The sequence below is a fragment of the Heteronotia binoei genome, chromosome 4 (assembly GCF_032191835.1).
Source record: "Heteronotia binoei isolate CCM8104 ecotype False Entrance Well chromosome 4, APGP_CSIRO_Hbin_v1, whole genome shotgun sequence".
In the NCBI taxonomy this organism is placed as follows: domain Eukaryota; kingdom Metazoa; phylum Chordata; class Lepidosauria; order Squamata; family Gekkonidae; genus Heteronotia; species Heteronotia binoei.
The window spans coordinates 132,355,971-132,379,963 of NC_083226.1; the positions used below are offsets into that span (position 1 = coordinate 132,355,971).

Sequence of the window (23,993 nt, forward strand, 5' to 3'; positions counted from 1 at the left end):
CATACAAGTGGGTGCCTCTGGGACGATTGCTCCCCTATAGTCACCCTTTGTCCCCGGCCTTGGATAAAAGAGGTAAGCCGTTGAAGGGCAGACCCTGAATCCCCGTGTCGGCGAGGCTGGTTGACTGTATCAAACACAGCCGACAGATCTAACAACAACAGCACTGCCAAGCCGCCCTGATCCAGATGTCTCAAGAGATCATCCATGAGGGCAACCAGTACCATCTCCGTCCCATGGCCCAGATGGAAGTTGGACTGAAATGGGTCTAAGATGGAAGCGTCATCCAAAAATCCCTGTAACTATACTGCCACCGTGTAGTGTATTTGCATCTCTTTATGGTGATCTGTTTTTTTAATTACTGTATGCAGCTCTGCAACTTTTGTTTATTATGTCTTATAGGCACGACCTGTACTCCAGGAATATAGTGCATCTGTGGTTGCAAGAGGCATGATGCATTCAAACAGAGCTAGAGCCTTTGCCCACAGCAAAGGCGGGATGGGTTTTCGACCCCTTCATAAACCACAGTGGTTCCTAATTAATAAGAAGGTACTTATTTTGTGACTTGTGAAAATGTGCTTTTAAGTATTCAAGTTCAGATGTGACTCTCAGTACCCTCACTTTAAGAATAGAACCAAATTGTGCAACGTCACTTTGATCAGATATATGAAATATTTGTGAAAAAGTCTCAATTACCCTTCCTCACCCTGCTTTTCCTGCTTATTGTGAGACAGTAATGCATATTATATGATTGCTTTGGTGCCATCTAATGTTATTTTAGCTGTTTTAACTGCTGGATTTAAAATTGTACAGTTCTGTTGTTAACTGCCCTGAGCTCTGTGAATTCAGAGAAGGGTGATATATAAATCTAAATTACAAATAAATAAACCAGACAATTCTCAGTAAGGATTGTCTTGTCTTATCAAGCAAAAAATATATATTCTGGAGTGTCATCCCTGCAGTATCCACTGAGGTAGTTCAATTGTACAAGCATTCAAGAGGTAATACATTTCCAGACTATCACATCAGCAACATCTGTTCCAACAGATACACTACAGCATCCTCTGCAGTATTGCAGGGAATAAGAACATAAGAGAAGCCATGTTGGATCAGGCCAATGGCCCATCCAGTCCAACACTGTGTCACACAATGGCCAAAAAACCCAGATGCCATCAGTGGGGCCAGGATCCTGAAATGCATCTCTTGGATAGTGAAGGGTAACTGCATAGAGTAAAAACTGACTTGGGCCAGCCTTTGGCACTAGTTTTTATATGATTCCCCAAGAAAAACTGCAGTAAATTTTATTGGACTGAAGTTGGATTAGAAAGAAATTAGAGATTTTAAACTCTTGAAATTGCATGGTGGATAGTTAACACCACTTCTCAGTAGCTATTTTACAGAGCAGTTTTGCCAAGCTATTTAACAGAATAATTAAAATCAGGTTTTTTAACAATAAGGTAGGTTTAGGGGTGGGGTTTAAAGTCTATGTTGAATAACTATACTGATGTACAGAGGACAGGCAGAATACAGTTTGTGCTGTTTAAAGCATTTGAATGCAACATTTATTCTCCTTACTAGTATCAGGAAAACTGCATTGCTGCAAAATCCCTCTTCTCAACTTTCTGCTTACCACCAACGTGCCTTCAGACCCAGCTATTACCTTATCTTGCCCTGTTGACAAATCCAATGAGAAACCAAGGTATGCTTAAAATGTTAAATTTCTGACAAAATATGAATAAATAAAAGATAAACTTGGTCAGACAAATACTAGCTTTTTAAAAAAAAAAATCTCCATTGCTAATTCTGGCATGGTTTATACATAATGGCAAACTGTGATCTCCTGCTACCTAATTAAGATTGGTGATTCCTTGTGCTAGAACACTCATCAAGCAAAAGAAAATATTCTTCTCTCCTTTCTCTGTTCACATATGGTGGTTTTTTTGCAGCAAAAGTTTACCATTATGTCAAGCTCCATACTTTTCATGTTCCCTGCAAACTAGGAATATTCAAGGGGTAGAGTAATCTTGGTCTGCAGGCAGACTTTAGTTACACTGTCCTTGGGACTGTTTCATGACATCTGTGATATCCACAGGCAATATACAGTATGTTGGAGACAATCAGGAAGCTATATTACTGATGTGATCTCACTATTAATGCTGGTGCTAGCAAGAGAAAAAATGGGCCAGAAAACTATTAAAAGTACGACCAAGAGTACATGCATAGGGACATCACTGTAAAATGCTATGTGCTTTATAGGCTAGAAACTGGTTGGAAAATTGTGATTCTGGGAAATCCAGGTTAAAATCTCCAGCTGCGTTTGGCAAACTGTTGCCTCTCATGTTATATCACAGATTTGCTTTGAGCACAAGGTGTGACAAATCTATCACAGAAACATGAATTGCTTAAGTGCTAAATCCTGTCTATCCTTTTTCTTGCTTAGCAATAAATGCTTTGCCTAGCAAAAAATACTTGTTATTCTACTCTTTTATTATTATTATGCAATCAATATATTATAACAGATCTATTGACAATAATTTACATTCAAAATACTTTACGCATGTTTGCACCTTTGAAAAAACCAATAGTGTGAATTGTACAGGCACTGTATTATTAAGAGCACTTCTTATGAATAACCACACTATATTTTATGTAAAATAAAAAAAAATTCTTGTGATTTCCAAGAATGATGTGCTGCTTTGTCAACCCTCTGATTTAAAAATGGAATTATTCTTCAATTCTAAGAAAACTTCAGTGACTCATATATACTTGCATAATTGTGCACTGTTTAAGAACTTAAGAGAAGCCACGTTGAATAAGGCCAATGTCCCGTCCAGTCCAACACTCTGTCACACAGTGGCCAAAAAAAACAGGTGCCATCAGGAGGTCTACCAGTGGGGACAGAACACTAGAAGCCCTTCCACTGTTGCTCCCCCAAGCACCAAGAATACAGAGCATCACTTGCCCCAGACAAAGAGTTTACTTTATACATCTAAGTTTCCTGGATAAAATTAGAATAGAAAGTATAGCAAAACCTCAAGTGAAATAAATAAAAAATGACATTTATGGAACAATTTTTGTTTTGTTTCTCAGGTCAGATTACTTTTATTCAGGATGTTGGAAGGCTCCCTTTAAAGAAACACTTCGGAAGGTGAATGTGTTAATATTGTTTTCTCAAAATGTTTTATAAAAGGAAAATGCCTGCTATGCCTCTTTTGCAAAACTGTGTCTGTCTTACTTTACTATTAGTACTATTACGTCACTATTAGAATGTGATTTCATAAAACTTAGCATAATCACTCTTATGTCAAGATTACTGTGTATTCTGTAAAAATACTGTTTTCATCAACAAGTGTGAAATCTTTGTAGCCAGCCACATCATTGAGAGTTCAAGGCAGCTATCAAAAGCATTAAATACCCACTGTGTCACATTGCAAAATGTGGACTTATTTTTTCCCAGTCTTTATGCAAAGTATATAAAATGTCTTGTGTTCTTCTCCATCCTTCTAAGCTTTCTAGATGGACTGTACCATTGAACTTTTAATTATCTTAAAGCAGAGGTGTCAAACTTATGGCCTGTGGGCCGCACATGGCCCACCCAGGGCTTTAATCAGGCCTGAGGCTCTTTTCTCCTCCCCCCCCCCTTGTCCCTTACCCTTTGAAGCTCTGAAACTGCTGAAGTTCCCAGCTCCTTCTGCCTTGTCTTCACCTGCTTCAGCAGGAAGCTCTTCTGGACTTGCAAATCTGCAAAGAAAATGCGGAATGGATTTTCCATTAAGGTCTCTGTGCCCAGATAGACTGCTCTGGGATTAGTCTTTCTGGGCCTAGAGACCTTAATGGAAAATCCATTCCCTGTGTTTCCTTGCAGATTTGTGCTGCAATATATTTCAGTGGAGTGGAGCTCAAAGTAGTTTCACTTTCAGTGTTTGTATGGCCAGTTGAAGCTTTGGCTTGCTGAAGTGGTCTTCTTCCATATAAAGGCTTGATGCTTTGAGCCAGCTTGTCTCTGCTGAATGAACTTGGGAACTATTGCCTAATGAGTACTCTAACTTGAGAACCCACAGCCAAAGTGGGATATTACACTGGAGAACCATTGCCAATCTGAGTAGACTTTTTTTTGTGGGGAGGTGGAAAGAAGCTTGCAATGCCCAGCCATTTCATGTTTTTCAAACTCAGATCATTTTATATTTTTAGTTTATATTTTTAGTTTCTGCTGTAATCGTGCTTTTTCTTGATGTTTTATTTTTAAAAATCACATTGCCAAATACCACTACATCCCTGCCTTTCACTTTTAAACAAAATATCTCATGAGTTTTAATTATGTTTCAGCAAAAAATAATAATATCCTTAATTGTGGTTGTCTGTATCCTTTATAAAGTATCTCTGGTACTTGGCATTACATTTTATTACATGCATGGCCCAACCCCACAAAGTCCCATTTATGTCAGATCTAGCCCTTGTAACAAATGAGTATGACACTCCTGCTTTCAGGCATATTGGTCCACAACTACACACCTATCCCTGACCATGTTAGTTATCTCCTGGGTAAGCTGGAGAGGTCCACTGCAGTTCCAGCTGGATTGCAATATACTTCCATTACATGCTCATTCACCTAGTACTGCTAAACCTTGATTCCTTACTGTGTTGTTTGCAAATTGGGTATATAGTATTTGTTTCCTTTTTTCTGTTGTGGCCTACACACAGTTAGGCAATTTTAAAAGCACTGTTCTACTGTGTTGTCGTAATTGGGGTGGAAAGAGTATGTTTCTGAGCACACATGCATAGCACCAAACTCTACCTGTAAAAAAAAAATCATGGCCATAGACTGTTCCCTAGAACCATAGTAAAATGAGTTGTCAGAACTGATGGGGAATTAAGTTTTTGTGTTGTAAAACTTAGTATGGAGAAAGAATTTATATACTTGAATAGTGTATCTTCCGGTTGCTTTAGAGATTCTGTGTTTGTACACAAGAGATAAGATACTATGCTTCTACAATGTGCTGCTATTGTTGTTTCATAGGTTGAAGCTTGAAACTCTTAGTGATAAAGTTTCTGCCATTCAGCTCTTGAACAGTGATGATGAAAGTGATTTTTCTTGGATGCAGTCCACAAATACGATGATCCAACTGGAGAAAAACAGTATTCGTGAAAAGAATGAGTCAGATGAATGTCTTTCTGCCAGCCAGGCTTTTGGAAATGAACTGTCGTACAGCCAACCTCAGCCTGTGACAGCACAAGCAATCATGGAGGAAGATGAACTAAACATAGAGGAATATGATAGTGACTGAACTCTGGAAATGGCAACACCAATGCTGTTTATTATAATTTTAGTTGAATATTTTATTTTGCTTATCCAGAAAAGACTGTGAAAGCTCTTGATGAGCTGTTACTGATTTGCCATTCTTTCACATTTATTCTTTACATGGTTAAACCATTGCATCTATCAGGATGTTGCTCCTCTGATTTTATTTGAGTCTACTATGAAAACCCCTAACTATGTTAAATGTAGTCCAAGATTTTGTTCCCCAGCCACATGGGTATGTATATTTAGGTACTGGATTTCTGTCTACCAGATATTTAGGGAATTGTCAATAGTTCTATTAAGATTTCATACACTTAGCTCTAATGTGAGGTTACAGAATTTAAATTCTGGATTGTGTACTATTTAAGATGTAAATAAACACCTAAGTGTTCAATTTGTTAATAAATAGTACTGTATGCAATTATAGATTTTTTATTAACACACATGTACAGTATTTTACATAAATGGTCTTTTAAAATGTTTTGCTAATTTGCAGGAGAATTGAAGTCTTTCAATAATATCTAATTGCTTGCAAACACTGAATAAAAGTATAAATGCTTCTAACATATCAGTTATACACAAATCTAAAGCTTTAACGCCAATTTAGTAGAGTTAGATGATTAACATGAAAAAAGGTAATTAATACTGTAAACATTGCTGTAAGAAAAAATCACATCACTAAAAATTTGCGCTAACAGGATTCTTAAGAGTGCAGTGTTCCTGTCAAAAGCAATGTGGGCTTAGGGAAGCCAACAGTTTTTCTGGGAACATGTGATTAAAGGAAGAGACAAAGGGGACCCAATATATGAATATATGAAGCTGCCTTATACTGAATCAGACCCTTGATCCATCAAAGTCAGTATTGTCTACTCAGACTGGTAGTGGCTCTCCAGGGTCTCAAGCTAAGGTTTTTTATGTCTACTTGCCTGGACCATTTTTAGTTGGAGCTGCCGGGGATTGAACCTGGGAGTGGACCTTCTGCTTACTAAGCAAATGCTCTACCACTGAACCACCAACCGTCCCTTAACAATAGATGTTATTTACCTTGACTTACAGAAAACTCCTTAGTAAGCTAGAGAGTCATGGGGTAAAAGGACAAGTCCTCTTGTGGATCAAAACTGGCTAATTGATAGGAAACAAAGTGAGTATAAGTGGGCAATTTTCACAGTGGAAGATGGTAAGCAGTGGGGTGCCACAGGGCTCAGTACTGGGTCAGATGCTTTTTAATTTGTTCATTAATGATTTGGAGTTGGGAGTAAGCAGTGAAGTGGCTAAGTTTGTGGATGACACTAAATTGTTCAGGGTGGTGAGAACCAGAGAGGATTGTGAGGCACTCCAAAGGGATTTGTCGAGGCTGGGTGACTGTGTGTCAACATGGCAAATGAGGTTCAGTGTGACCAAGTGCAAAATAATGCACATTGGAACCAAAAATCCTGACTATAAATACAAGTTGATGGGATGTGAACTGGCAAAGACTGACCAAGAGAGAGATCTTGGGGTTGTGGTAGATAACTCACTGAAAATGTCAAGACAGTGTGTGACTGCAATAAAATGCAAGACAGTGTGTGACTGCTATGCTGGGAATTATTAGGAAGAGAATTGAAAACAAATCAGCCAGTTTCATAATGCCACTGTATAAATCGATGGTGCGGCCTCATTGGGAATACTGTGTACAATTCTAGTCACTGCATTTCAAAAAAGATATAGCATTGGAAAAAGTCCAGAAAAGGGCAACTAGAATGATTAAAAGGTTGGAACATTTTCCCTATGAAGAAAGGTTAAAACACTTGGGGCTCTTTAGCTTGGAGAAACATCGACTGAAGGGTGACATGACAGAAGTTTACAAAATTATGCATGGGATAGAGAAGGTAGAGAAAGAAATCCTTTTCTCCCTTTCACACAATATGAGAACTTGTGGACATTCAATGAAATTGCTGGGCAGTCACATTAGAACTGATAAAAGGAAGTGCTTCTTCACCCACATGGTGATTAACACATGCCACAGGAAGTGGTGGCGACTGCAAGCATAGACATCTTCAAGAGGGGATTGGATAAACATGGAGCAGAGGTCCATCAGTGGCTATTAGCCACAGCATATTGTTGGAATTCTCTGGGGCAGTGATGCTCTGTATTCTTGGTGCTCTCTGGGGGGGGGGGCACAGTGGGAGGGCTTCTAGTGTCCTGACCCCACTGATGGACCTTCTGATGATGCTTGTTTTTTTGGCCACTGTGTGACAGGGTTTTCGACTGGATGGGCCATTGGCCTGATCCAACATGGCTTCTCTTGTGTTCTTATAGTTTAAGTTTTTTAAAAAGCACATCCTCCCCCCACCCCCGGACTGGGAGGTTATAACAGCCCTTTAGGCCATACTCCCTCACTCTGCAGAATTAATAGAATGTGTCTTCATGGATTTTTTGGCCTTGAAACTGCTAAGGCTAATGGTCTGACCAGCACCTGTGGCATCTTCCCACCTTCTGAAGCAATATTCAGCTTGACCTCAGTTCTCAGTCAGAAAGAAGCTTCCATGACTTTTTGCGTAGGCTTCAGCTGCCCTGAACCATTGTTTGAATTGATAAAAGAGACTGCTAAAAGAGACCAGTCTTTTGACAAGCTACTATGTTCATGCTACTCCTCATAGTCTGTCCAAGCCTTACATGTAAGAACATAGGCACAGCAGTGTCTGACTTTGAAGAAGATATTGGATTTATATCCTGCTCTCCACTCAGAGTCTCAGAACAGCTCACAATCTCCTTTATCTTCTTCCCCCACAACAGACACCCTGTGAGGTGGGTGGGGCTGAGAGGACTCTCACAGCAGCTGCCCTTTCAAGGACAACCTCTGCCAGAGCTATGGCTAACCCAAGGCTATTCCAGCAGGTGCAAGTGAAGGAATGCGGAATCAAACACGATTTTCCCAGATAAGAGTCTGCACACTTAACCACTACACCAACCGGCTCACCAAACTGGCCTTGGGTTAGCCATTTGCTCTGCCAGGGTGGTGCATGGGCACTGTAATACCCATCTTCACCTTGCAAGAAGCATGGAAACAGTATTGTCTGTCTTGTCAGTCCAAATGTGGTGAGGCCAGGTGAGATGGAAGGTAAAGAGCCCTCAATCAAAAGGAGAAAGAGGTGGGCTTTGGTGATAACGCCTTCTCAAGATTTTTAAATTTCTAGTGTGCCATTCCTAACCCTCTATTAAAACTATTCAAACCCAATTGCTTTAGCCACTCAGATCCCTATAGTTGACTGGCTGCCGCCAGCAGGGGTTCTAAGCGCCTGCAAGGTTGGGGGAAATTAGATCAAAGTTTCTGAGGCGGGGCGGAGGCACTTTCAGCAGAGAAAGTCTCGAGCGGAAGCAGCGGCATCTTTTTTCAGTCGGAGGGGGCGGTTCGGCAGGTGAGTCTCTACCTGTAGAGGGCGGGTGGGCGAGATGAAGGCCTATCTAAGCACACAACTTGTGGAAGAGACGTTTATCGCCGGCAGGAAAAACCCTGCTGGGGGACTCTGCCTATTCCATAGGACGGCTTTCCTGCCGCCATTCCCTGGATATTTCATTTCATTTCATTTTGCCCTACCCCATTTCCTGAGCCGAGCTGAGACTGACGGACAGGAAGACTTCGTCCTGAACCAGCGCGGGCAAGGTTCACCTGGGTGAGAGCGAATCCTGCCCTTTTGTTTCGTACGGGGCGCCCGAAAGTGCGGCTTCCTCTCCGCTTCCTGAGGGAGGTGCCTGTCCGGGCATGGGGAAGAGAAGCGGGAAGGAAGCAAAGGGAGGGGGGAGAAATCTGGGCGTCCTTCTGCCTCCCGAAAAGGCCCGGGATTTGTAGTCTGGGACCCTAAATTTCCGCGAGGTATTTTGAGGTCTCTTTCTCCTTGACGGTATATCGGTAGCAAGTGCGTTTGCGACAAAGTTGCTGCCTTGTGTAGGAGAAGAAGTTACGGGGGAGCGGGCACTGTTTGTTTATTTGTGGCTTTTTTTTTTTTCTTTGCACGTCTGAATGCTGATTCAGTGCCAAAACAAAATCTTGTGATTACTGGAAAAATCAGCCTCTGATACTGGGAATATGTAGGGCAAAGTGGAATTTACTGGTTGTTGAGGAAAAGGCAGTCTGTAAACGCTTTCCTTTTTGTTGCTGGGGGGGTGGGAGTGGGAATCTGGAATTGGACTATAAAAAGTTTTGTTTGGTTTAAACGTTTAGGCTTGGAGGCTGAAATCTTGGTTTTTTCTTTGTCGTTATGCTTGATTTTTTTTTCCTCTCCCCACCCTTGCCATTTGGCAGAAACCATACAAGGAACAGTAGTTTTCTATCTTACATTTTATTTTAATTTCTGAAACAGGGGGAGAGGTTGCAAATGTCTTCAAGGAACACATCAGCTGAACGCAGACCAGGGCACCATGGTAGATCTGTTCATTATGATGAAGTGTATGTTGATTCCCCTTCACAAGAAGATGCTGAAACAGATTTTCAGGATAGTGAACAAATACTGAATGGCGCTTCCTTTCCTCCACCACCTCTTCCATTGCAACCCCCGTTTGGACCTGAATTTTATCCAAGTGATAGTGAAGAACCAGCTGAGGTCTCTGATCTCAAACCAGTGAGAAAATTTGTTCCAGATTCGTGGAAGAACTTTTTCAAAGGGAAAAAAAATGACCCTGAATGGAATAAACCAGTATCTGCAATTTCTGATGGAGTTGAATGCTCTCCACCCTCATCACCCACACTTACTCCAAAGCAACCAGAACAAGCTTCAGTTCCTAGCTCTTATCAAGATCCATATGGAGGATCAGGGGGAACCTACAATTCACGCAAAGAAGCTGAAGCCATGATTCCACATGATCTTTATGGATCTTTGGGGCGGCAAACTCAAACAGCTCTGACTTACAGTGAGAAAGTTGAAGCTTATAATCTGAGATACTCTTACATGAAATCATGGGCAGGGCTGCTCAGAATCCTGGGTGTTGTTGAACTACTCTTAGGGGCAGCTGTGTTTGCTTGTGTCACAGCTTATATTCACAAAGACAATGAATGGTACAATGCCTATGGCTTGTCGCAGTCGTATGGCTATGGGACAAGCAGCATGTATGGAGGCTACTATTACAGTGGACCTAAAACACCCTTTGTTCTTGTTGTAGCGGGACTTGCTTGGATTGTGACTATTATTCTTCTGGCACTTGGCATGTCAATGTACTATAGGACCATTCTCCTAGATTCCCACTGGTGGCCATTAACTGAATTTGGGATCAATGTTGCATTGTTTATTCTGTACATGTCAGCAGCTATAGTATATGTAAATGATGCTAATAGAGGAGGACTCTGCTACTACCCATTATTTAACACACCAATGAATGCATCATTTTGCCGTATAGAAGGAGGACAGACAGCAGGAATTATTTTCCTATTTGTAACAACAATTATTTATCTTATTGGTGCAATTATTTGCCTAAAACTGTGGAGACATGAAAGTGCACGAAAACACAGGCAGTTTTTGGAACAAGAGGTAAGTTTCAGAATATCCTATTTGTGATCCAAGACTCAAACTGAAAATTACTGCCATTCATTCACTTATTTTCTTGGGTTTCTCTCCTCAAATAATACACACTTATCAGATTATTTAGGATCTATATATATCATCAATTAACATTGGTATAATCACTGATGTTCAGTTGTGTGTAGTCTTGGCACTAGGTATTATTACTAGCATACTTGCAGCAAGTATTGTAGTTAAGTGAGGATCATATATTCACTCTCCTTTTGTGGACATGCATCTTTGTGCTATCAACCAGATATGGAAGTTTGCTCACCACAGAATAAGTAAAGTCCAGAGTTATCTTGCAGGCCCAATACATAGTTTTGGTTGGTGTCAATATGTGTTTGACAAGTGAGGAAAACCCACTGAGCCTTACTTGCATTATAAAAGGTTTCTGGTAAATTGGAATGCTTGATTGTGCTAGTCTCCCTATCCCTGTTTTGAGTGAACTGTTTTTCATGATGTGAATGACTTTTTTAACTTGCCATTTTTCTTTCCAGTTATGTGAGTATCAGGCTTTGTGCACCATCATTATTCCACTTCTAGCAGTAGTAACTGTTGTCATGCCTCACCCTGTTGTTGGGGGGGGGGAGTAGTGCGGTCAGCCAGACTGAAGACTGGGAGGCAAGGGCCAACCAGGGAGGACTGCTGTTGGGTAGAGTCAGGTGGCTTGGTGACCTGCCTCTCTGCCCTCTTGTCCATTGGCCCAGCTGGTGGGTGTCCCACTGAAATGCTTCTGGGGGAGAATGAAAGCACTGGCTCTCCATCAGGTCAGAGGGTGGAACCATTTTAAGGGCTGTTTTGGTCACCCAGTTTGCTTGCTGGATTACCATGAGGTGCCCTAGCAATTGTTTGCTGCCATAAATATTACTATAGATGTTTATTCAATGCTTTGGTATTGGGATATGAAAATGTAAGGTTTTGTTGACAAATACTGTAACACCTAAAACTGTATACTACTTTTATCTAAAACTCTATATTCTATACTACTTGAGAGCCAATTTGGTGTTGTGGTTAAGTGCATGGACTCTAATCTGGGATAAGCAGTTTTGATTCCCCACTCCTTCACATAAAGCCAGCTAGGTGACCTTGGGTCAGTCCCAGTTCTCTCAAAGCTGTTCTCTCAAGAGCAGTTATCTGAGAGGTCTCTCAGCCCTACCTACCTCACAAGGTGTCTGTTGTGGGAAGAGGAAGGGAATAAGATTGTAAATTGCTCTGAGTTAAGGGGAGGGTATAAATCCAATCTCTTCTTCTTTTAAAAAGTGAAAGATTTTGAGGATTTGAAAGATGCGTTGGAATCCAACACCAAAATTTGGATTTGTGTTACGTGTTCAAAAATTACATGAACATAACCAAGATTTATTTCCTTATTCATCAGTACTAATAATTATCTGATTCCTCATCTTATTAACTCAATACAGATAATCTTTTTAGAATTGCAATTTCATATATATTACATTTCAAGAACATTTGCTTTTGTATTGTACATGCTTAATGTTGATATTTTATTTTTTTATTAGATGAAGACAAAATCTTTCCAACCCAAAAGAATGGTAAGAATAGCATGTGTGTTTTCTTATATGCATATTCATAAATATATATGCAAAAATATATGAAGCTTATGAAGTCTGAGAAACCTTAGTTTCAGAATAACTGGGAAAACATGGGAAAGGTTTACATTCATAGAAAGTTTACACGCATAGCTTTTTCCAGTAGGAATCTACAAATTTGGTTTGACTTCCACCAACTATTCCTCTCAGAATATTTTCTCTCCCTCATGTTGTGCTTTTGCAGAAGTGGCACCTCATCCTTGCTTATACTTCTGCAAAAGTCCAACTAAGTGAGAGAAAACATTCCTCCTGACCAACAAGGGGAGCTTGAGGAATGAGAGCTGATAAAGTATCTCTCTTCTTGCTGGGCTTGAACAGGAAGTGCCAGCAGTGCCTGGCTGCTAATGCCATTTCCATCAGTGCCCCAGTGAGTAGGGGTTCTTTGTGCTGGGCATCTAGAAAAAGCTGCAGTGCGAGCTGACAAAAAGGAGCCATGCTAAAGGATTTGTGAAATTCTGCTCTACAACTTATTGGTCAGTTATCCACTGCCATCTAGTAGTTGGTGAAAACTTTTTGATAGTTGGGTGGATCCTACCTTTTTCCTACCACTCCTCTGAGCAAAGTTTACCAATTTATTACAATATGCAACAATTTATTAAAATATTTATTTCCCCACCTTTCCTTCTGGCTTAAGTTCAAAGTCATCCGCCTGTATAAAGAGTCTTCCTCCAACTTGAGTGGCTTTTCAGTTGGAGGAAGGCTACTTAAAGGATTGTTGAATCTACCCCAGAATACTGTAGCACATGTACATCATGCCAGTATGATAAGAAGTATATGCAGAAAGTTGTTAACTGTTACTCTGGTGTCAATATTTTATCCACTTTCATTAATCTTTTCTGTTATCTGCAGAAGAAATCTACAAAAGAGAATAATGTCATCTTATTTAATTTTATATGTTGGACTTTGTCATCTTTGTAGATGTTAATTATTTAACTTTAGCATTATAAAAGTTATTGCTTAGGCTTTCACAGCAGCCTGATAGTCCCTTGTGGAATCCATAATCCAAGTGTCAACTAAATATTTTTTGCATTTACCCATATGGAGCTGGATGCAGCAGGAGCTTGTTGAAGTTGTGGGGCAATTTCACCGATCTTCCCTCTTTACTGCAGTTTCAGAGAAGAACTTTAGTATGCGTACTAAGATGCTGAGTGGGGGAGATGGTGAGAGACAATGAAAGCTTTGCTCCACCAACTTGTTCCTTAGGTTTTCTGTGAGATTTCACTCAGAGTTCTTTCTGTTTTCTTCCCCCACTATCATAGTTACTCTTTCAATAAACCTTTTATTTACATTATGTTTAGAGTGTAACATCTTCTATACAATAATTCCATTACATCTGTGTTTTCCATACTATCAAATTAATGTAACTTAAGAAGTGTTAAATATGCCAGTCATTATAGTAGTGGCTGGCCTGTGTGGATAATAAAGGTAAAGGTAGTTTCCTGTGCAAGCACCTGTCATTTTCTCTGGGGTGACATCGCAGCATGATGTTTTCACAGCAGACTTTTTACAGGGTGGTTTGCCATTGCCTTCTTCAGTCATCTATGCTCCCCCCCCCACCCCAACAAGCTATGGTACTCATTTTACTGTCCTCGGAAGGATGGAAGGCTGAGTCAATCTTGAGCTGGCTACCTGAACCCAGCTTCTGTCAGGATCGAACTCAGGTCGTGAGCAGTTTGGACTGCAATACTGCAGCTTACCACTGTGTACCACAGGGCTCCTGTGTGGCTAATACCACAAGTATAATAGGGTCTCCTGCAAACAATGGTGAGGTTTCTGCATGCTTGGAAAATCCTCAGGTGTGCACCCAAAGACCATCTGTTCCTCATGGCCTGACAAGGATTGAAAATGCTTTATAAGCAATGGAATGTTGACAGCAAATGAAAAAATGGAGAGAAAAATCATCCTGCTCAAGGTCATAAGAGCATATAGAATGTATGCGTGTGTTGGGGGGGGGATGTTAAATGGTATCTTCCCCTTTCCAGCCATGATTCCTTGGTGGCCTACAGTTTGGTATAGTAGTTAAGTGCACAGACTCTAATCTGGGAGAACTGAGTTTGATTCCCTACTTCACATGCAGCTGCTGATGTGACCTTGAGTCAGTCACAAGTTCTCACAGAGCTGTACTCTGCAGAACAGTTCTTGAAAGAGCTCTCTCAGCCCTACCTACTTCACAGGGGGAAGGGACTGGAAAGGAGACTGTAAACTACTCTGAGTGAAGGGTGGGATATAAATCTTGTTTTCTCTTCTCTTCTACAGTTTGTATATTCCTGATTTTTTTTTTTTGGTCAAGTTGTTAGTTGGTGGAAACCACTCGGTGTGCCTCTTGGGTATTGGTGTATGGCAGAGAATAGTGAAGAGCCACCAAAATGTTCTTTCTCATAATTTGTGGAAGGTTAATATACTATTAATGCTGGTATTCTTGCATAATGCTGCTTAGTAGTTTCATCATCAATCCATTATTGTTTTATTACCCATTATTTGGTCCTTTATTAATCCATTATTGTTTTGGAGATCAGCGGTTTGGAAATCATACATGAATTTCTGTCCATTAGCTATGTTGAGCAAAGCTATTTTAAAAATATATTGTGTTAAGACCAAGCTTGATATTTTCATTTAGCATGAAGAGGAAGGCAATAGTCCCAAAGAAGCAAAAAACCAAAAGAAAAGTAAACCTTTGGAAATGAAACCTGAACTGCTCAATGGCCATATACCAGTGGGACATATTCCCAAGCCTATAGTGATGCCAGATTACTTAGCGTAAGTGCCTCTGCAACATTCCTTATGAAATTTATTCTTGGTGTGGGATATTCTTTCCACCTTATAATGTCTTAGACTGATTAATTTGTCACTAAATTATGTTCATACATATTCATTATAATTTGAGTTGTTGTTTTAATGTACACAGTTATCAGTTTAAAAGAATTTTGCACTTGCCTTTTTTAGAAAGTTTGTTTTGTGCAGTGCAGTACAGTGCAGCAGAAGATGAATTCCTATATGGATATTTCCTGTTTATCAAGAAAATATACTTTTAGACTTTGACTTTGAATTAGCTGCTATCAAGGAAATATGAAAGAATAACAAAATCGTGGAGCTGAAATTAACTAAGGAAGTCCATCACTCTGTTCTAAGGCCTGTGTTCATTATGCCAGATGAACACCATCCAGGCTACAAGAAGGCCTAAAATAAAATGTACGAGGTGCACAATGACTTCCATTGACTGAGGGCCAGTGTGGTGCAGCAAACAGTGCTGGACTAGGACTGAGAGACTTCGTTCAAATTCCCACTCATCCCTGAAGCCTTCTTTACCTTGGGCCTTTTAAAGTGCAGTTCTAAGCAGAGTTACACATTTATAAGCACATTAATTTCAATGGATTTAGAAGGTATAATTATCTTCTGGATTACACTGTTGGTCTTGCTTTCTGTTTTAGCCTTACCTACTACCACAAAGGGTTACTATGGGACTAAAATGAAATAAAAGACAGAATAAAAATGACCTGGGGGAAATCTGAAAAATGATTCAGATGTCTGAATAAGCTGTTATTCTTTGCTGAAGATGGTGAAAACAGTTCAGGATGTGTATCCTTACTGATGCATGTTCCTCTACTAAAGAGACAGTTTTATGTCATAGATCCTAAACACTATATTTTCATAAAAATGGCATATCTTTGCATCTTGTTCAGACTGTTAACACTGTAACTCTTTATTACAGAAAATACCCAGTAATTCGGAGAGATGAGGAAAGAGACCGCTATAAAGCTGTATTTAATGATCAGTTTGCTGAATATAAAGAGCTTTCTGCTGAGGTTCAGGCAGTCTTAAAGAAATTTGATGAGCTAGATGCTCTGATGAGGAAGCTCCCTCAGCATCCAGGAAACACCCTTGTAAGTACCAAAACAAATAAGCAGATTTGACTTTATCATGGACAATGCCACTACCCCACCTCTCTTTCTTTTTGGAGAACCATAGAGATGTAGTACTATGTCCATGCTTCTACTGTGTATTTCTTGCATAGTTTAATATGTCATATTTAAATGCTTATACATTGTTTTTATCCCCCTTTATAGGAATACAATAGAATTTCAAACGTTTTGCAAGAATATCAAAAGAAAAAGAATGTAAGTGCTGTGAAATACCTATATTGTATAGTTCCACTCAGGTTATATAAGGCTTTTTTTTTTAAAAAACATGACTTTAAAAAGCTTAAATCTACATCTATCTGAATAGGAGATATCAAATTCAGTTGGCATTCTGACCATATCTGTGCTGTAAAGTATTGATTGCTGGGGGGTCTTTGATACAGAAAAACCACCTGAGTGTATATGATTTGCTTAGAGAAACAGTTAAGGAAACCTTCCAGACCATGGATCCAATCTCACATTCATATTCCATACATACAAGGAGCTGCTTCTGACTCTACTACAGGAAATCCAAATCACAGATCCTGCAGGTGATCCCGGTCATATATCTCCTCTGTCTTGTATAGTAGTGTGTAGAATTTGCATTTCACTCAATTTTACGTTTTTGGTGAACAGGATGAATCCAACCTAAGGTGCTTTCCTCCAATTTACATGGCTCTTCCTCCAACGGAACAGCCACTGAAGTTGGAAGAAGGATCTTTAGGCTGGAGGAGAGCTTCAAAGGCTCTTCAGTAGGGTTGTAGGATAGGACCAGGATCCACCAGTCTTTTAACCTTATAAAAAGGCTATTTAGTTTTGTTTCTGTATGAGTCGGATTTCATCACACTTATGCATGAATTATTTTCTAGGGCAAAAAAGAATAATACATCATGCAACTAATATCTTGACGAAAGACCTTTAGCAAACCAAAATAACATCTAATCCAATTGATTGGAATTTTCTCACCCTTTTGTAATTTAGCAACTTGAGGTTCCAAAGTCTAGCACAAATCAATATTGATTTATTTTGTTTTGCAGGATCCTGCCTTTCTGGAGAAAAAAGAACGCTGTGAATATTTGAAGAACAAGCTTTCACACATAAAACAAAGAATTCAAGAATATGACAAAATCATGAACTGGAATAGTTCATAGCATCATAACTTTACCTGCAAGGGTTTCTGTCTTTTTAATGTATTTATTGTTATTGCTGTACAAATACTCATCTTTGAGATAAAGTACTTACTGATCACCATCCACTATTTGAGTCCTGTATAAGCAATCTTTCCCTATTTTTATTTTGAATATAGTGTAAATAAGGTTTTCTTACTACTACTATGTATATGTTTTAGTTTTTATCCTTTCTTTGTTGCTTTAACATATTTTTATTTCCATATTTGGATATAATATTGTGATTTTTTTATATGGTTGTAATAATGAATTTAAAATTAAAGAGCTATACTGTGAACTTATTAGACCCACACCCTTCTCCATAAATGCATGCATGAGGACTGCTGTGTACATATAACTGGGCATTCCTAGCCATCCAGAAGATAACCTGTGTTGTCAGCTTTGATAAGGCTGATTATCTGTTTGGAGGGATGGGCAGCCGGAATCACGCAACCTTCCTTATCCTTTGAGGAAGACAGTACCTGGATTCATACTTGTCATCCCTGAATCAGGTAGAGAGAGACAGTGAAAGCAAACTGAGCTATCCTTATATCCTTTGACTCTGTATACATTGTTCTCAGTTAATTGTAGAGAACTGTGTGTGTGTGTGTGCCGTATTGAGTTCTGGAAACTCCTGGAATAATGTGGAAAGGAAATTTTTGTGAATGGGATTTACTTCTGTACACACATTACAATCTATAATAGCAAAGGAACAGGATGATCAAATGTTCAACTAATTATTTTTTATGCTGCTGAATTTTATAAAAATATGCTTTCATGACAGCTGAAGAGATTAATTTTCATATATATGATATAAATAACATTTAGCATGGAGTTTGTTAGCTGAATGTTATTCTATATTTTTATGTTGCAGATCTCTTTAAAATTAGGGGGGGAATTGTCATCCTGTTACCAATCACATGTATAATCTGTTTGAGAGTTGGAGAGACATCTCTCTTCAAGAATATTGTTTTTCTGATACTAAGCATATAGGATGCTGCTGCAGAAGATTTCTATTTGTATCACTAAATGTTTAATTGTGATTCTGTCAGTTCTTGTAGTACCGTAATCTTTGATGAGGAAGGTGGGTTGAATGACGGTTTTCTTCCCCCAGCAATCAGCAAATTTTCCAGCAGAAATGTGTCTCTATATGTGGATTGCTGCCGCAGGATACAGGTGACTAATGAGAAATCCCCTGAAATATATGTCTTTAGGGAACGTCTTGGTGAACAGTATGTGCCTGTTCACACTGCCTCTTAATTTTGCAATCAAACATTTTACCTTACTGTAGTCTGTATCTTTTAAATAAATTCTCTAGCCTGGGACAACGAGTTTTTACCCATTGTAGTTATGTTTTTTTTTAATTTGATGACTGGGAACTTTTTCTTGTTGACATTCAGTTTACTTTTTGATAAATTATAGAATCCAGCACTGTGAGATCACTTCTATTGGTCTGTTTTTTAATAAACATGGAAAGAGTCCAGAATAACAATTAATGCATTGTAATAACATGTAGTGCCAGGACCGGATCTACATGTTTTTTGAAAGGGGCAAAATTAAAAAATGGCACCCCCTTATGGGCCATTCTGTTTTACAATCCCATAGAATATAATGGACTCCATACCCAATTTGGCACCCCCCTCCTTTGGCGCCCGGGGCAAGCACCCCCCTCTGCTCCCCCCCCCCCCGATCCAGCCCTGTGTAGTGCACTCTATGTACTATTGTATTTTATTTTACTTATGGCCCATCTTTCCCACTGAGTATCAAGGTAGATTACACAGTATAAGTCAATACAATTATAGGGCTAGGAATTACAGCAGTCTTGAAATATATAGTGTTGGACTTTGTTAAACATGCAGAAAATTGTATTACATAAGCATAAAAACAAATTGGCATGAGTAGGATACTATGTACATCTAACTGATGATATATATATATATATATATATATAATATATATAAAATTCATAGTTCCATTCCTTTTATAAAAGCACCTTCCTGAACATTCTGTTATAAAAGAGCCCTGTCACCTTTTTAAAAAATCATCCTAAACAGTCCTGTTGTGCATAGTTTGCAGAATGATAGAAGCACGGGAGCACGTGAACACATGAAGCTGCCTTATACTCAATCAGACCCTTGGTCCATCAAAGTCAGTATTGCCTAATCAGGCTGGCAGCACTAGGCAGGCCAATCTAGTGGAGGCTTCAAAAAGTTAGACATTTTGTTTTGTGGGGGTGAGCCCATGTATTCATCAGAAGCTGTTATTACTATCATAGAGAACCTTTTTAACGGGGAAACTCATCTGACTTAAATCTTGCATTCTTATGATGTGGCAAATCTTGAAACAGGATATAATACCAGCTTCCAGTTGTTTGTTCTATGCTGTATTATCTGTTGTGCAATAGATTAGGGTGGATGTATAAACAGCATATTTTATACCACCATATATGTAAATATAATTGTATGAAAAATATATGTATCTTGCTGCTCATTTTGTTGTTGAGACTTTCCTTGGATATGTATAATGCATTTTGAATCTTTATTAATGCATACAGTGCAGTGTTGATTAGTATTTTGTAATTTGTGTTAACATTCACATGTGTGTGTTAGGTTTTTTTTTTAATGATATACAATTTAAGAACCACAAATTACATTTCCTACATAGATTACATAGAGCAATTAATTGAGTTTGGTCAGCCAATCAGAAGTATCCCCCCCCCCAGTGCTGCCTCTAAGCATGGCAGGGTCCACCATGTCATGTGGAGATGATCATTCACTAAGGCCACCAGTGCCACCTCTGTTCCATAACACAGCCTGAAACTAGGCTGTAAAGGATCCAGAACAGTGTTAGCCAAGAACACCTGGACTTGGTCAACCACTGCTGTCTCAATCACATTGCCTAGAAACAGCATATTAGAGGCTGGATACTAATTGGTCACATTGTTTTTCTGTTTACTGTTTCTTAAGTAGTGAGTGGATGACCACCTCTTAAAATGGCTAAGAGGAGATACCCTGAGTCAGCAAATTTATAATGGGCACTAAAGACTCATTTACATGGTCCATACATTATTTCAGGAACCAGCATGGACAAGTCATAGTGACTGTATTAAAAATGTCCATAAAGAGACCAGATATATATTATATGTTTCTTCCGTATGAGGTATGTTACGGACAGCATTGAGATTTGATCAGCAACATACTTTGGAAAAGCATCACAACTGATTATTTGTTCATGTGGTAATAAAGGCTCAGGTTAAGGAGTCAGTAGAAGACAAGATATCTTAATTGGAAGTGGTCAGGAATTAGCTACTTTTATTGCCTCTAGAATAAAGTTGTATAATTGCAGGGCTCGGTACTGGGTCCCATGCTCTTTAACTTGTTCATAAATGATTTAGAGTTGGGAGTGAGCAGTGAAATGGCCAAGTTTGCGGATGACACTAAATTGTTCAGGGTGGTGAGAACCAGAGAGGATTGTGAGGAACTCCAAAGGGATCTGTTGAGGCTGGGTGAGTGGGCGTCAACGTGGCAGATGCGGTTCAATGTGGCCAAGTGCAAAGTAATGCACATTGGGGCCAAGAATCCCAGCTACAAATACAAGTTGATGGGGTGTGAACTGGCAGAGACTGACCAAGAGAGAGATCTTGGGGTCGTGGTAGATAACTCACTGAAAATTTCAAGACAGTATGTGTTTGCAATAAAAAAGGCCAACGCCATGCTGGGAATTATTAGGAAGGGAATTGAAAACAAATCAGCCAGTATCATAATGCCCCTGTATAAATCGATGGTGCGGTCTCATGTGGAATATTGTGTGCAGTTCTGGTCGCCGCACCTCAAAAAGGATATTATAGCATTGGAGAAAGTCCAGAAAAGGGCAACTAGAATGATTAAAGGGCTGGAACACTTTCCCTATGAAGAAAGGTTGAAACGCTTGGGACTCTTTAGCTTGGAGAAACGTCGACTGCGGGGTGACATGATAGAGGTTTACAAGATAATGCATGGGATGGAGAAAGTAGAGAAAGAAGTACTTTTCTCCCTTTCTCACAATACAAGAACTCATGGGCATTCAATGAAATTGCTGAGCAGACAGGTTAAAACAGATAAAAGGAAGTACTTCTTCACCCAAAGGGTGTTTAACATGTGGAATTCACTGCCACACGAGGTGGTGGCGGCCACAAGCATAGCCACCTTCAAGAGGGGTTTAGATAAAAATATGGAGCAGAGGTCCATCAGTGGCTATTAGCCACAGTGTGTGTGTGTGTGTGTGTATATATATAATTTTTTTTGCCACTGTCACACAGTGTTGGACTGGATAGGCCATTGGCCTGATCTAACATGGCTTCTCTTATGTTCTTATAGATTCAAGTGGAAGCAGACAAAAATGTGTGTGTGATGTAGGCTCTCTACCTCTCACCTCTAGTGTACCTTTCTAAAAATTTTGATCCTGGACTCATTCTTCCACCTCTCATCTCTCTCATTTTCTCACCGTCTTATTATTTGGGCTCATATCTGATGAAGGGAACTTTGATTCCTGGAAGCTCATACCCCAGAAAGTGTGTTGGTCTCTATAAGGTTCTCCAGGACTTGAATCCAGCTGTTCTTTTTGTTCAGTTGCACAGTCGAGTCCGACTCTTTGTGACCCCATGGACAAAGTCACGCCAGGCCCTCCTGTCTTCCACCATCCCGTCATCTCATCTTTTGCCGTCCCCTTCTTCTTTTGCCTTCTGTCTTTCCTACCATCAGGATCTTCTCCAGGGAGTGCTCCCTTCTCATTTGGTGCATTCTACTCATTCTACTCTCTATTCTCATTCTACTGCAGACCAATACAGCTATCCTTTGAAACTGTCTCATGTTTGCTTTCAGTTTATATAAAGAATATAAACCAATTAATTTCATTGGAGTGTACCATCAAGGAAAAAAATCTTGCTATTTTTTCAGATCTGAAACTGCAGCAGAAGCAGAAGTAGGTGTGGATAACAGAGCAGCCTTGATTTATCAACTTCCCATACCTTGAGTAGGAAGGTTTGCAAAATATCACATTGAATTAAAATTAGTCTGGGATTAACAATAATACAGATTTTATAATAGGTTTATCCAGAGCTTTTTTTTTTTTTTGAAGGAACGTACAGGAACACAGTTCCAGCTGGCTTGGTGTCAGGATGTTTGGCCTAATATGCAAATAAGTTCCTGCTGGGCTTTTTCTACCAAAAAAGCTCTGGGTTTCTCTAATGTAAGTATATAGGAGAGGGGACAAGATGGGGACTGAAGAATCATGCGTGGTGGTGATCATACATGATTTCGAAAACCTCAACTATCTTCCCGCCTCATGCACAAAAATAAATTCTGATCAAGAACTGACATCACCAGAATTTATAAAATTACTATGTGACAACAAAACTTCATTTATTGCCTCACTCTATTAATCATTGCTAGTCTTTCTATAATGATGAACCATTTCAATTTGTGATCTTATCAGTCCAACAAAAATGTTTTTGAAAGCTGTTGTATATTAAAACAATTTAACTAACTCATCATGAATTACATTAATATGAACACCTAAATGAAGCTTAGCTCTAAGTCCACCATTTCTGAAGGTCAGATAATATTTTGCATGTATACTATCAAATTTCCAATTAGTTTATAATTGTTACAACTGATCCAATAGGTTCACTGACCCACTGACACCATTGTATTAAAAACAGAAATAGCAATACAATGGCTTGTGCCAGTAAAGTCACAGCAAGAAGGTAAGTAGGTCAGATTCATATAATTATGTTGTTAAGCTAATTGTATTTACATTCTAATAGTCCTACTGTTGCCCTGACCTGGATATCCCAGCTAGCCCACTCTCCTTATATTTTAGAAGTTAAGCAGGGTCAGCCTTTGGATGGAAGACTGTCCGGGGCAGGGGGGCACAATGCAGAGGCAGGCAATGGTAAACCATCTCTTAATGTTTCTTGCCTTGGAAACCCCATGAGGGGTTGACATAAATCCACTGTGACTTGCCAGGAAAATAAAAGTCCTGTCAGATACTAGGGATGTTAGGGTTCCTCAGCAAGCATAGAGTATAAGCTTTGTGAGAGTCATAGGTTTATGGCAAAGGGAGCTTTTACTCTTGAAAGCTTATATTCTGGAAATCTTGTTGATCTTTAAGGTGCTACTAAACTCAAATCTTGCTCTCTTAGGGTTGCCAAGTCCAATTCAAGAAATAACTGGGGACTTTGGGGGTTGAACCAGGATACATTGGGGTTGGAGCCAGGAGTAAGGTTATAACAATCATGATTGAACTCCAAAGAGAATTCTGGCCATCACATTTAAAGGGACTGCACACCTTTAAATTCTTCCCTTCTATTGGAAATAATGAAGGATATGGGCACATAAGAACATAAGAGAAGCCATGTTGGATCAGGCCAGTGGCCCATCCAGTCCAACACTCTGTGTCACACAGTGGCCAAAAAACCCAGGTTCCATCAGGAGGTCCATCAGTGGGGCCAGGAC

At 39.5% G+C, this 23,993-nt stretch overlaps 2 protein-coding genes across 4 annotated transcripts in view; both read left to right on the forward strand.

Annotated features, from left to right (window-relative positions):
• RAD17 (RAD17 checkpoint clamp loader component) overlaps positions 1-5,862 on the forward strand; it is a 37,910-nt gene extending 32,048 nt beyond the window's left edge. For all 3 annotated transcript variants that reach the window (XM_060235773.1, XM_060235772.1, XM_060235771.1), the window contains exons 13-16: positions 400-546; positions 1,576-1,696; positions 3,088-3,145; positions 5,015-5,862. In XM_060235773.1, the coding sequence (XP_060091756.1) occupies positions 400-546; positions 1,576-1,696; positions 3,088-3,145; positions 5,015-5,282 (594 nt within the window). In that variant the 3' untranslated portion in view covers positions 5,283-5,862. The remainder of the gene's footprint in view (positions 1-399; positions 547-1,575; positions 1,697-3,087; positions 3,146-5,014) is intronic.
• Positions 5,863-8,636: 2,774 nt separating this feature from the next.
• Positions 8,637-18,827, forward strand: MARVELD2 (MARVEL domain containing 2). The gene is made up of 7 exons (XM_060235774.1): positions 8,637-8,694; positions 9,637-10,797; positions 12,348-12,380; positions 15,055-15,194; positions 16,147-16,318; positions 16,502-16,552; positions 17,371-18,827. Exons 2-7 carry the CDS (start codon positions 9,652-9,654, stop codon positions 17,482-17,484), a joined length of 1,656 nt encoding a protein of 551 aa, XP_060091757.1. The 5' UTR covers positions 8,637-8,694; positions 9,637-9,651; the 3' UTR covers positions 17,485-18,827.
• The last annotated feature ends 5,166 nt before the right edge of the window (positions 18,828-23,993 follow it).

What these genes read in the sequence shown, in the direction of transcription:
- MARVELD2 (XM_060235774.1), top strand. Translation starts at nt 9,652, where the DNA reads ATGTCTTCAAGGAACACATCAGCTGAACGCAGACCAGGGCACCATGGT. An exon ending in GTGATGCCAGATTACTTAGC is followed by an intron (nt 15,195 to 16,146) that starts GTAAGTGCCTCT and finishes TCTTTATTACAG; the next exon opens with AAAATACCCAGTAATTCGGA. An exon ending in AATATCAAAAGAAAAAGAAT is followed by an intron (nt 16,553 to 17,370) that starts GTAAGTGCTGTG and finishes TTTGTTTTGCAG; the next exon opens with GATCCTGCCTTTCTGGAGAA.